Source organism: Microcaecilia unicolor, chromosome 2 (genome assembly GCF_901765095.1).
Source record: "Microcaecilia unicolor chromosome 2, aMicUni1.1, whole genome shotgun sequence".
NCBI lineage: Eukaryota > Metazoa > Chordata > Amphibia > Gymnophiona > Siphonopidae > Microcaecilia > Microcaecilia unicolor.
In genome coordinates this window covers 608,450,415-608,463,394 of record NC_044032.1, presented here as the reverse complement: position 1 = coordinate 608,463,394, position 12,980 = coordinate 608,450,415, and the positions used below count along the sequence as shown (strand labels likewise).

The 12,980-nt window shown below is 42.6% G+C and overlaps 1 protein-coding gene across 1 annotated transcript in view; it reads right to left on the bottom strand.

Annotated features, from left to right (window-relative positions):
- Positions 1-5,805: 5,805 nt before the first annotated feature.
- The window catches only part of CTSO (cathepsin O), a 65,239-nt gene continuing 58,064 nt past the window's right edge, over positions 5,806-12,980 (bottom strand). Inside the window, exon 8 of the mRNA XM_030191609.1 lies at positions 5,806-6,429. Coding sequence (XP_030047469.1) covers positions 6,395-6,429 — 35 coding nt within the window. The 3' untranslated portion in view covers positions 5,806-6,394. The remainder of the gene's footprint in view (positions 6,430-12,980) is intronic.

Genomic DNA, 12,980 nt, shown 5'->3' with positions numbered 1-12,980 from the left:
GTAATTGTGAAGGCATTTTGTTTACTAGGATTTAAATTTGGAAAAATTAGGGGCCCTTTCACTAAGGTGCGGGAAGGATAACACACAGGTAGTGCACCAAATCGGAACTACCGCTGGGCTAGCGCGTGCACCCGGCAGTAATTCTGAGTTTGGCGTGTGCCAAATCCCACGGTAGAAAATAATTTTCTATTTTCTACTGCGGGGGCCATTGTCGGCGGTAATCAGCAGTTGGCACGCACTACATGGTTATCGTGCAGGTAGCATGTGAGACCTTACCGTTAGGCCAATGGGTAGTGGTAAGGGATCAGGCCGCAAATAGGCGCATGCTAGTTTTAATTTCAGCACGCGCCCATTTCCCAGCCCATTTAAAAAAGCCCTTTTCCCCAACCGCGGTTAAAAAAAATGGCCTAGCGGGCGCCCAAAATACGCGCCCACACTACCGCAAGTCACTTTTTACCGTGGCTTATTAAAAGGACCCCTTAGGATTTAAATGCTATGTAAAGGAGTAGAATATCTTCCAAAATGGTTTTGTAAAATGCAGCAAAATGTAAATAAGATGTATAACTAATTCAGAATCTAGGAAACTGTTTTGATTTTCATTACAGTAATATTTATTGTGTGGCAATGTATTTATAATACACAAACAGAAAACATATTTTACCACTAAGTAAAATGATATGAAGCAAATTAAAGCCTTTATTTCTTATTATTGTTTCCTGTGTTCATCACTGCTACATGTGTGTTGATTGGTGAGCATAAAGGGTAAAGGTCGTGGATCTGACATACCGCCTTTTTGTGGTACAACCAAAGAAGTTATACATATATTATATACAGGTATTTTCTCTGTATCTACTGGATTCACAGTCTAAATTTTGTACCTGAGCCAAAAGAGGATTAAGGGGCCCTTTTACCAAACAGCGGTATAAAGTTACCTTAGTGCACCCTTACATGGGTCTTTCCCGCTAAGGCCATTTTTACTGCTGTGGTAAAATGGCGGAATTTTTTTTTTTTGTATTAATGGCCATGCACTAATTTTGCCATTAGTATGTGGCCATTAAAACAGATTAGCGCATGAGCCCTCACTGCTAACCATTTAGTAGGTGGTAAGGGCTAACACGCAGCAATGTAGCTGTGCTAACTGGTTAGCACAGAACACGACCACTCTCTGCCCCCCCTCCAGACACACCCCCACTATGAAAAAATAAATATTTATTTTTTAGGGCATAGGTAGCTTGTGCACATCTCAAAATTACTACAGGATACTTTAGACCACCTGCAGTATGCCATTTTTTTGCTGTGGTAAGTATGCATTAGTACTTACCGCAGCTTTGTAAAAGGGCCACTTAACCCTTCTTTTACAAAGCCACGTGGCAATGTCGACACAGCCATTCACAAGGAGCTGCAGTGAGAACTGAACCCAGGTTCTCAGTCTACTGTACTAGGCTACCCTCTCTCCACTTTTACTGAGCTGCTTGGTTTTTCGCATATGCTAAGGCCATTTTTACTGCAGTCATAAAAATGGCCTTTTTGTATTAATACAATTCAAAATACTAATAAAGCAAGCTGAACTCTCCTTCGTGCAGTTATAATGCGTTATGATGGCAGAGGAAAAGACTTCAGAGCTACACATTCACATTTGATATCCAGATTTCACAGCTTGAACACACGCCGAATTTCTGGTGAACTTCATAAGTCGAAAAAATCTTTTTGTATTAATGCAAAAAAACAAGAAACTGGAAAACGGAAGAAGGCTAAACAAACAAGGTTCTTTGTAAACTATGTTAAACTTTAATACACCTGTAGTATAAAAATGTACATTGCCACTACATAGACAACTCGACACAGCACAAAGTGCCTGCCTCGAGTCTTTGATGAAATATAATCCAAAACTGAAAAATGAACTGCTCTAAAAATTAGTGGATATCAGATGGTCTTTAAAAAAGACCTAGCACACGGAAGATGCACTTAGTAGTGATATGTCCACAAGATACCCTTATGGGAAAAAATGGACCAGCTGTTCACTCCATCTTGTGGATGGTCACATTTTACTGTGGCTATACTCTGCCGGAGCCAGTCAAAGCTCACCCCCTACTTTGAGTGGGGAGCTGCCTGGGCCTTAGGCGCACACTGCTGAGAACGAGCGCACTGGGGTTGAGTCTGCTGAGGCTGGCGAGAAGTGGTGGCGCACCTATGTCTCTGTGAGTAGTAAGTACCCCTCTTCGACTTGCTCTAAAATCTCCTGGATGAAAGATGCAGAAGGCATCCAGTGGGACAGAATGTCAATGGTATTAGTGTGCTTCTTAATGAGGTCAGCGACCTCCTTCACCTTTTCTCCAAGAAGATTATCCCTCGGCACGTAGTATCCACCAATTGCTGCTGGACTGCTGGGTCCCCAAGTCAGAGTCATGCAGTCATGATAGTCTGCGCTTCGCTATACGCGGAGCATAAATCCTGGATGCCACATCAAAAGTGTCATAGACGCCCCTGGCCAAGAACTTACAACATGCCTTCTGCTGCTTGAGGAGCTGGCAAAGCGATCTGACCTGCTCCAGTGGGAGTCGAACAAATCAGAAAAACTGCACACCAAAGACCACAAAGGCAGCTTGTGTATATGTATAGCTGGTATGATTAGATACAGGAGATGAGCATGGAGGCCGGATACATCACCTGGCCAAGAGTCCAGGGTTCTAGCCTCCCTGCCAGGTGGCACCGAAGCATAGTTTCAAACTCTTAGCCCTTTTGAGTGTGGATTCAACCACCAGGGAATGATGAGGCAACTCGGGCCTATCAAATTCAGGGGAAGACTGAATCCAGTACATGGTGTAAATTTTCTTAGGGAAGACAGGGACTTCCAGTTCTTCACTTGTGAAGTGGGACCACAACAGCTTCTCTATGAGGAGACTCATAGGCCAGAATCTCGAACATCTTAGTCCTGGGCTTGTCCTCCACTTCCAAAGGAACTGGAATGGCAGCGGCCATTTCTTTAACCAATGTTCAAACAATAAAGATGAAAGAGTGCATATATAATAGGTCTCACCAAATCCTCTCTCATATAATGTGCAAAAGTACTTTTCAGACTACATTAACCTTTATGGAGTACAATAAATACGAAAGAGAAAAAGCCTCAGCCCCTTCGCCTCCGCCCGTAATGAAAATCTTTCAGGGTGAAAAGGACTTTACCAGGGACAATTATCTTCATAGGCATTTAAAAAAAACCCTTTCAAAAAGAATTGTTAAACTCCACTCCAGTTCAATTTTAACTGAATCCACCCAATAAACGTGACAAAATCAGAAAATGTTCAAAGACTTAGCTTTTTAAAAAAGACAAGATGTACTTTTGCTTCTGTCTACCCTCTCTTATCCTAATCATACATTATCAAGCTAAACTTTATAATGTTTCATTACTATTTTGAAATTTCTATTATAAGACTTTGTATTTCGAATTACTATGTAAGCCACATTGAACCTGCATTGTGTGGGAAAGCGCGGGGCACAAATGTAATAAATAAACAAACCGAGAAAGGCTGGGGCGTCTGTGTATAGACAGGCTGCTGAACTTGCGAGGTCAAAGTGGGTGTCTGGTCAAGGCAGTCTTCCCGGCGTTGACACTTCTCAGGTATCGGGGGATCCCTCAGTGCTGAGAATCTCCCGGCACCATGTGTCGAGGGCGACCGATGCCGATGCTTCTTATGGTGCTGACTAGGACATCAAATCCTCACATCAGCTTGGGGTCAGGTCTGACACTGATCGGACCCAGGGGGCCTGCACAGTGGCCAGCGTCAAGGCAGGTGGATACTCACTCGATGCACGGTCACTCCCAATGTTTAAGGGCCTTGCAGCCATATGGACCAATTCACCCGATGCCAATGGAACCCCCAATGCCGACACCGATGTCAAGGCTTCGGACCTGGCTCCAAAAATTTTCTTTGAGCTTCTCTGGCTGAGTATGTTCAAGCCCCAAGTACTGAAGACACCAAGAATGGGTATCTTTGCCAGAGATGGTCCTACTACACCGGCTACAGGTCTTAAAGCCACTGAGAACATTAGATGACAAAGAAAAAGAGCCATGGCTAAATCAAATGACTTGATGGTGCCGAAAAAGGGGCAAAGCAATAGAGAAAAAGTGGGAGAAACCCGACAGGGGCTCAGGCCTAAACACAACCTACTGAGCACGGTAAAAAGAAACAAAACCTATAACAGGGAAAAAAAAACCCACTAAAACGGAAAGGAAATAAAATGCACACCAAACATGAACATGGCAAAGAAAACGAAAAAGGAACCGGGAAGGCACGGAGAAAAAAAAAAAAACTTAGTTCTGAGACTGAACTGATAGCTGTGAGGAGCGGGATAAACAGAATCTTCTACTCACACCAGAAAAAACAGACTATCGGTCAGGCGTTCTCGCAGCGAGCAGAAAGGCACTCACGCATGCGCAGTGAGAGCGCGACTTCTGCTCAGAAAAGCTCCGGACCAGGCAATGCGGACCGCGTTACCATGTGAGGATTTTAGGCCTACTTGTCCTCAGAGAAAAATTTTTTTCTTGAATTTTATGTATTAAAAACTGCTTTGATTTGATTGTTCAAGAACAGCAGTATAGTAAATAAGTCTAAATATATTGAAGAAGAGACATATGTAACCTTCAAAACTCACATAAAACTCACATATTACAATCTTTTTATTGTTGGTTCTTTTAGTCGTATCACTAACTACAAAAAAACACTTTCAGAAAAAAGAATAGGTAAGTCCAGCTTATGAAGATGACCCTACGGCCCTTACTTTAGGAGCCCTATTTGTGTTTTGGACGTCTGAAAACTAGCATTTAGACATCCATATTGCATGAATGCCCAAATTCTGATTTTATAAAACTGGGATGTGGATGTCTAAAACTGCAGTATGACAAGGGGGTGTGGTCTAGATGTTTTAGGCAGAACTAGGGAGGAGTTAAAATATGGACGTCCAACTTTGATTTCAGATGGGGAAGGGAAGTCTATGGCCAAAAAGATGGATATACATATTTACACGTGGTACCCAGCACGTCCAGGTTACAGAAAGATACTCTGATTGAGCAGTTCTTCACTGAAAGGAGTAGGGGAAGTCACGTACGTATTCTTCTGTACCTGGAGTGCTCACAATTAAAAAAAGGAAAGGAAAGAAGGAAAATCAAAAAGAGCTATGGAAGGATTTGAACCAGGGCCCTCTGTGCTGGCTCTCAGCTGTCTACTCTATCCATTATAGGACTGCTCCACAATTTTGTATGGCCATTTTATAACAAGGGTATTCCTATGCTGATACAATGACCTCCATATCACTTGTTTTGCCCTGTTCATAGTTTAGAGGTTTAAGCTTGTAAATTATTTCCTTATATGGAATACATGACCCCCTAGCGGTAGTTGCTCCTGCCTGAAGAGCCCCCGGACTCCCAATGCAACTTTTCCGGTAGGAGAGAGGGAGTAGGGGCTTTAACCCTGGGGGAGTGCTTGAGTGGGGGGAGGGGCTGGACATTTGTGGGAGGTCCCTGAGCTAGTGGCCCAGGAGCATCAGGGCACTGTTTTGTGGCCAGATGCTCCTGGGCTGCCGGAATAACGCTGCTCGTGAGGTTGCTCATAAGCAGCATTATTGCAGGTTGCTGAATCCCACGGGGAATCAAGGTACGGTAAAAGGTGATCTTTTACCTCACCTCATACTTATTCTGACCTGGGTGACCTTTCTAAAATCTTCTTCTGTATATCCTTAATTTCCCAGCTATAAGCCTGCACACTCGAGTTATTGCAAAGACATTAAAGGCAGAACAGCTGGTTTTCTAGGAGATGTTTGTCATGAGTCTAGGGTACCAAAGCTTTCCCCTGTACCAAATCTGCCTCCCTTGAGGTCTGGAAGCTAGATCCTCTTATTTGATCATATGTAGAACTGAAAGCTACACATTTGAAGGTTTGAAATGAAACCATGCCAAAAGACCCCAATACTAACTTTAGTGTTGCCGCTAAATGGGATTCACAAAAGCCATATCCTCTTGTGTCTTCATCAAAACCTGTAATTTTAAAACGCGCTATATTTTCATAACTTTTTGGATGTCCCAAAAGTAGCACCAATTCTTGTTAAATTAACAAATATCTGCTGTTTTGGAATGAAAACTGGAGAGCCTCATTTCTTCACGATGATGCCGGTAGACTGGCAAGTTGTCGTGTTACTTATTCCTCCTTTCAGGGCTATGGTTCCAGTTTTATTCCATAGAGAGCGTAGTGCAAAATTCTGTCCCCTGCTGCTCGTTGTCAATGCTATGATCAATAGCCAGATTCTGGAAGCAATTCTTGAAACAAGGGTGTTTTATTTTCTTCTCATTATATGTACCAATATGGTAGCATCTGTTCACTGCCTTCAGTATGACAATCACTTGTCATACAAGTGCAGCTGAAACCGTATCTGCTATACCTAAAATAGACAAGACAAAATATTTTATTTACTATACGTATTTTTGGGCCCTCTTTAAACATCTGCAAAGAAATAACTTTAATATTCATTCATACAGCATTCAATTTTATGCCAGAATTTTAGTTTGGTAGTCAAAACACATGAAGACTAATAAAACATTCCAGAAAGTTAAGTATAAATAAAGCAGCTCAATTTTCCATCAAATCATTACTAGAACTGATGGCTCTTGAAAATGCACATAAACACATTGACAACTGGAACATATGATATAGACAAGTCATAATTGCATGTTCTTTTTTTATACGGTCCACATAGATTTTATTTCATACCAATTACCTCAAAATAAATAACACTCCAGTCGATATTCAGCCCGCACCAGTAAGCATTTTTTTTTCGAAACGCTGACCACCGTGGAAAGAATTAACCTTGGACATTTAATGCCATGCCACGTACAGGCACTAGCACTGAATATCCGGAGAAAATTCATATTGCCCTGTTGCCTGAATTGATTTGCACTTTTCTGACCACTAACAAGTCAGTTATGACCCATGAACTGCATAGCTAAAACAGGCTCAAACTTAAAATGCCTGAAAGCTGCCTCTTTCTGTGCTTTCTGCTGAGAGCTGACAATTTGAGGTCATACCAGTAAGGAGTGCTCTTCCCCTCCCCTGACAGAAATGGTGCCAGCAAGGACACAAAGAATATGTAAACAGTTTGAGAGAGAAGATGTTTTTGAGGTGGCTAGACAAAATAGAGATAAGACCTGGGTCTTGGAAAGATTCCTGTAGCAAAATGGTGACTATAATCTCCTGTGAAAGATATTGTGTTCTGTATTCCATAACATTCAGATAGTGTTTTTCCATTTTATGCAAACAATAAAGTAAGACAGAAATTAGCTGATGTAACACAGAAAATAGCTGAAATTGCAAGGTTGTATGATTTGGGAGGGAATTTCCATTGTGCAAAAGAGTATATAAGTGGCTACTGTGTGGTATTTAGTCAGAGGCTGAGATGATCAACTGAGTGACTCTTTACCACAGTGGTCTCTCTTCCTCTCATAACAAATTATTATTTGATTGCTTTGTTGTTACCTAATTTGCTAAGTAATAAAGACTTTCCCCTTTGAAAGAAGAAAGTCTCTGTCTTCTCTGATTTCTCTGTCTTTTCTCTTTCCACTGTATCTTGGGGTGGGTGTAAGGAGGCAGAAACCCTATTTGCCCCACAGGTCCAAATGGTATATTTCCTATGGAAAGTAGAAATATATCAGCGAAGGAATTCCCATAAATTATAGCCCTTCCCTGAGACTAGGTAGTTATCAGAGGGGACCTTGGACTCCACTATAAACATGCCGGAGCTTAAGTGGGTTCAGGCCGACATTCATCCAGGATCTGCATAATACACTTATTCGGGTCACAAATGAATAGTAGCCAGAACCCACATGAAAAACAAATTACTGCCCAGATCCCAATCCCTTCCCATCCTGATCCTTCCCCCTCCCCCACCCCCAGATTGGAAAACTTACCCACTGGCCCGATCCCCTTTTCCTACCCGCATAGAGCAAGGTAGATCTCCCCCCAGGCCTACCTTGATAAATCCCTGGTGGTCCTGTGCTAAATGGGCAGGAACAATGCCCACTCACTCCTGCTTACATCAGAAGCTGCTTCAAAATAGCTATCCATAGGGATGATTTTAGGCACTTACTGCGCCAGTCTGAGCAATGCTGGATCCTTTTTTTCAACTCTATTGAATTGAATGGTCTGCTTTTTTCTAATTGGATTTGCAAGTTTATTGCTTGTTCAGGGAGAAGGAGGAGCGTAAGTTGTTTGGTTAGAATGTAAACTGTTAGTTTACAGTGTCCTCCACCTTGAACTGTATGGTTAAGCGGTTTACAAATGCCCAAATTAAATTCAACTCAATTAAAGGGGATAGATTCAGAAGTAACCTGAACAAAATATTTCTTCATGGAAAGAGTGGGGAATTTGTGGAATTGCCTCCTGGTGGACGTGGTGGAGATGAAAACAGTATCTGAGTTCAAGAGAGCTTGGGCAAGTACACAGGATCTCTAAAGGGAGCGACAGGGAGAGCAGATGGCATGGATGGGCAGACTGGATAGGCCATATGGTCTTTATCTGCCTACATTTTTCTATTTTTACACTTCTGGGATCACTGAGGGGTCTTTTTAATTAAACAGCGTTAAGGGGCTTTGTGGTAATTGCGCGGTAAACTGCACGCTAACCCCCAGATTCTCTGTGTGGTGCATAAAATTATGTGCACAAATTTGGGTGTGTGCACAATTTGATTGTACAGCAAACCAATTAGTGTTGATAATTGGATAATCAAGTATCGTTAATTGGCAACAATCAGAACTTATTTGCGCATCTTGCTGGGCTCTATTCTATAAAGATGTGTGTGTAAATTCTATTGCATGGATCCAAAAAGGGGATGTGGACACAGGAGGTTCACAGGTGGGTCAGTGGCATTCCAAGAACTTGTGCGCAGTGTTACAGAATCCAGAGGATCTGCGCCTAATTTAGGCATGGGGGCCTTACACCAGGTTTCAATTGGTATAAATCCTTGTGTCTAAAAGTTTGCATGGATCTCAGCGCTATTCTATAAACAATGCCGAATTCCGAGTGCCGTTTATTATGTTTCAACAATTTTTATTGATGATTCATCTCATAGCACAATCTCCACTTTCAATATGCAGTACATTTGTAAAAAAATAAAAACCATCTATATGAAAAACATTCAGTTATTGAATCATCAAACTTTTCCAAACATTAACCCCTTCCCCATCCCTCCCACCCCTCCCTCTCAACTGTGTTTTAACCATGTTTGTCGTAACGTGGCTTTTATCATATCTCCTATCCCATATAGCTCCCTCCCCCAAACAAACAACCCCCTAAATTATCCAACATATGCAGTATAGCCATCCTAACAGCAATTATTCTCCCTTATACCAATCTATTCTTTCATTCTCTTACTATCCCACCCTCTTCTCCCCTCCGCCCACTGCTCATCAGGTCCTCACTAAATTAAAAAAAAAAAAAAAAAAAAAAAAAAGGAGAAAGGGGGGAGAGGAGGAGTCCACCGACCAACACCTCACTGGACATGTTTGGCTGTCTGATTTTCTCCCTTGGCCGCAACGAAGCATCCCCACCCTGCTCCTGCAGCTCTCAACCGGAGTTCAGTAACAAACTCCGAGCCCTATGCAGAAGGGATTCAATATATACTCCCCACACTGCTTGGAATTGTTTTAACCTTTTAGGGACGTATCTAGCATATTGGCATTCCAGTGTCATCAGGGCATGTAACCCGAGTGCCGTTTATTAAATAGCGTTCTGCGCTGATGCCTGCACCTGCTATGAACAGCGCTCAAGTTTGGCTACATTTTTTTACTTTGGACTTATAGAGCACGATGGTGTGCTCGACAGTGGGATCCTGTCCCTGGACACAGCGCATCTTTGGTGCCTCACAGAGATGTATCATATCTAATTATGCAGCTCTCTTGTGTTCTTTCAATGAAAAGCTTAGGGGCCCTTTTACTAAGGCGCATAGGCGCCTACAACTTGCGTCAAATTAGAACTACCGCCCGGCTACTGCATGCCCTGGGTGGTGATTCTAATTTTTATGTGTGTCTGATACGCATATCGGAAAATATTTTAAATTTTCTGTCGTGTGGCGCTAACCGGGCAATAATTGGCAGTGTATGCGCGCTAACAATTACCGCCCGGTTAACGCGTCAGACCTTACCACTAAGTCAATGAGTGTCGGTAAGGTCTCTGACCCAAAATGGATACATGCCAATTTTTATTTTGCCGCAAATCAATTTTCTGCCCCCTCAAAAAAGGTGTTTATTGCAGGCGCAGTGAAAAATGGATCCGCGCACATTCAAAATACAAACCTACACTAGTGCAGGCCATTTTTGGGCGCACCTTAGGAAAAGGACCCCTTAGAGTAGCGTGCTGCTGTAGCCTAATGGCTAGCACAGTAGCCTCAGAAATTACAGAACCAGGTTCCAAGTTCCACTGCAGCAACTGTACTAACTTATATTAGTAAATATTTTTCTTTGAATCATCCTCTTACTGTTCACTCTATCATTTCCTGGGAATATGTAATAGAAGGGCCAGAGCCAACTGTCATCAGGTATTGTGACTCATAGATGACATGGATATGCACTAGCCCTCAGAACAGCCTGTGTTGGGTCAAAATCTACCCTACTGATACCCTTTGCAGGTGACATATGAATCATGACAGGCCCATTGTACATAAGTATTGCCATACTGGGAAAGGCCAAAGGTCCATCAAGCCCAGCATCCTATTTATAACAGTGGCCAATGCAGGTCACAAATACCTGGCAAGATACCCCCAAAATACAAAACATTTTATACTGCTTATCCCAGAAATAGTGGATTTTCCCCAACTCCATTTAATAATGGTCTATGGTCTTTTCCTTTAGGAAGCCGTCCAAACCTTTTTTAAACTCCGCTAAGCTAACCGCCTTTACCACATTCTCTGGCAACGAATTCCAGAGTTTAATTACACGTTGAGTGAAGAAAATGTTTCTCTGATTCGTTTTAAATTTACTACATTGTAGCTTCATCGCATGCCCCCTAGTCCTAGTATTTTTGGAAAGCGTAAACAGACGCTTCACATCTACCCGTTCAACTCCACTCATTATTTTATAGACCTCTATCATATCTCCCCTCAGCCGCCTTTTCTCCAAGCTGAAGAGCCCTAGCCAATTTAGCCTTTCCTCATAGGGAAGTCGTCCCATCCCCTTTATCATTTTCGTCGCCCTTCTCTGCACCTTCTCTAATTCCACTATATCTTTTTTGAGATGCGGCGACCAGAATTGAACACAATATTCGAGGTGCGGTCCCATCATGGAGCGATACAAAGGCATTATAACATCCTCATTTTTGTTTTCCTTTCCTAATAATACCTAACATTCTATTTGCTTTCTTAGCCGCAGCAGCACACTGAGCAGAAGGTTTCAACGTATCATCAACGACAACACCTAGATCCCTTTCTTGATCCGTGACGCCTAACGTGGAACCTTGCATGACGTAGCTATAATTCAGGTTCCTCTTTCCCACATTCATCACTTTGCACTTGCTCACATTAAACAGCATCTGCCATTTAGACGTCCAGTCTCCCAGTCTCATAAGGTCCTCTTGTAATTTTTCATAATCCTCCCACGATTTAACAACTTTGAATAACTTTGTGTCATCAGCAAATTTAATTACCTCATTAGTTACGCCCATCTCTAGGTCATTTATAAATATGTTAAAAAGCAGCGGTCCCAGCACAAACCCCTGGGGAACCCCACCAACTACCCTTCTCCATCGAGAAAACTGACCATTTAACCCTACTCTCTGTTTTCTATCTTTTAACCAGTTTTTAATCCACAATAGAACACTACCTCCTATCCCATGCCTCTCCAATTTCCTCTGGAGTCTTTCATGAGGTACTTTGTCAAATGCCTTCTGAAAATGCAGATACACAATACCAACCGGCTCACCTTTAGCCCCATGTTTGTTCACCCCTTCAAAGAAATGTAGTAGATTGGTGAGGCAAGATTTCCCTTCACTAAATCCATGTTGACTGTGTCTCATGAATCCATGCTTTTGAATATGCTTTGTAATTTTGTTCTTAATAATAGTCCCTACCATTTTGCCCAGCACCAACATCAGACTCACCAGTCTATAATTTTCCAGATCGCCTCTGGGACCTTTTTTAAAAATTGGTGTTACGTTGGTCACCCTCCAATCTTCCGGTACCACACTCGATTTTAAGGATAACAATAGCTCTGCAAGCTCATTTTTCAGTTCTATCAGTACACTGGGATGAATACCATCCGGTTCAGGAGATTTGCTACTCTTCAGTTTGTAGAACTGCCCCATTACATGTCTCAACGTCATCTGAAACGTAACATGGCCAAAACCGAGCTTCTCATTTTTCCCCCTAAACCCACCTCTCCTCTCCCCCCTTTCTCTATTTCTGTAGATGGCACTCTTATTCGCTCTGTCTACTACTACTACTTATCATTTCTATAGCGCTACTAGCTCGTAACCTTGGGATCATCTTCGACTCCTCTCTCTCCTTCTCTGCCCACATTCAGCAGATTGCCAAAACCTGTTGTTTCTTTCTAACATCAGCAAAATCCATCCCTTCCTCTCTGAGTACTCTACCAGAACCCTTATCCACACTCTTATCACCTCTTGCCTAGATTATTGCAACCTGCTTTTCACCGGCCTCCCACTTAGCCATCTCTCTCCTCTTCAATCAGTCCAAAACTCTGCTGCGCGACTTATTTTCCTCCAGAGTCGCTATGCTCACATTAGCCCTCTCCTCAAGTCACTTCACTGGCACCCTATCCATTTCCGCATTCAATTCAAACTTCTCTTACTGACCTTGCATTCAATCTACCGCTCCCCAGTACCTCTCCATTCTTGTCTCTCCCTACGCCCCCCCTCGGGTACTCCGTTCTATGGATAAATCTCTCGCCTATCCCCTTCTCCTCTACTGCTAATTCCAGACTCCGTTCC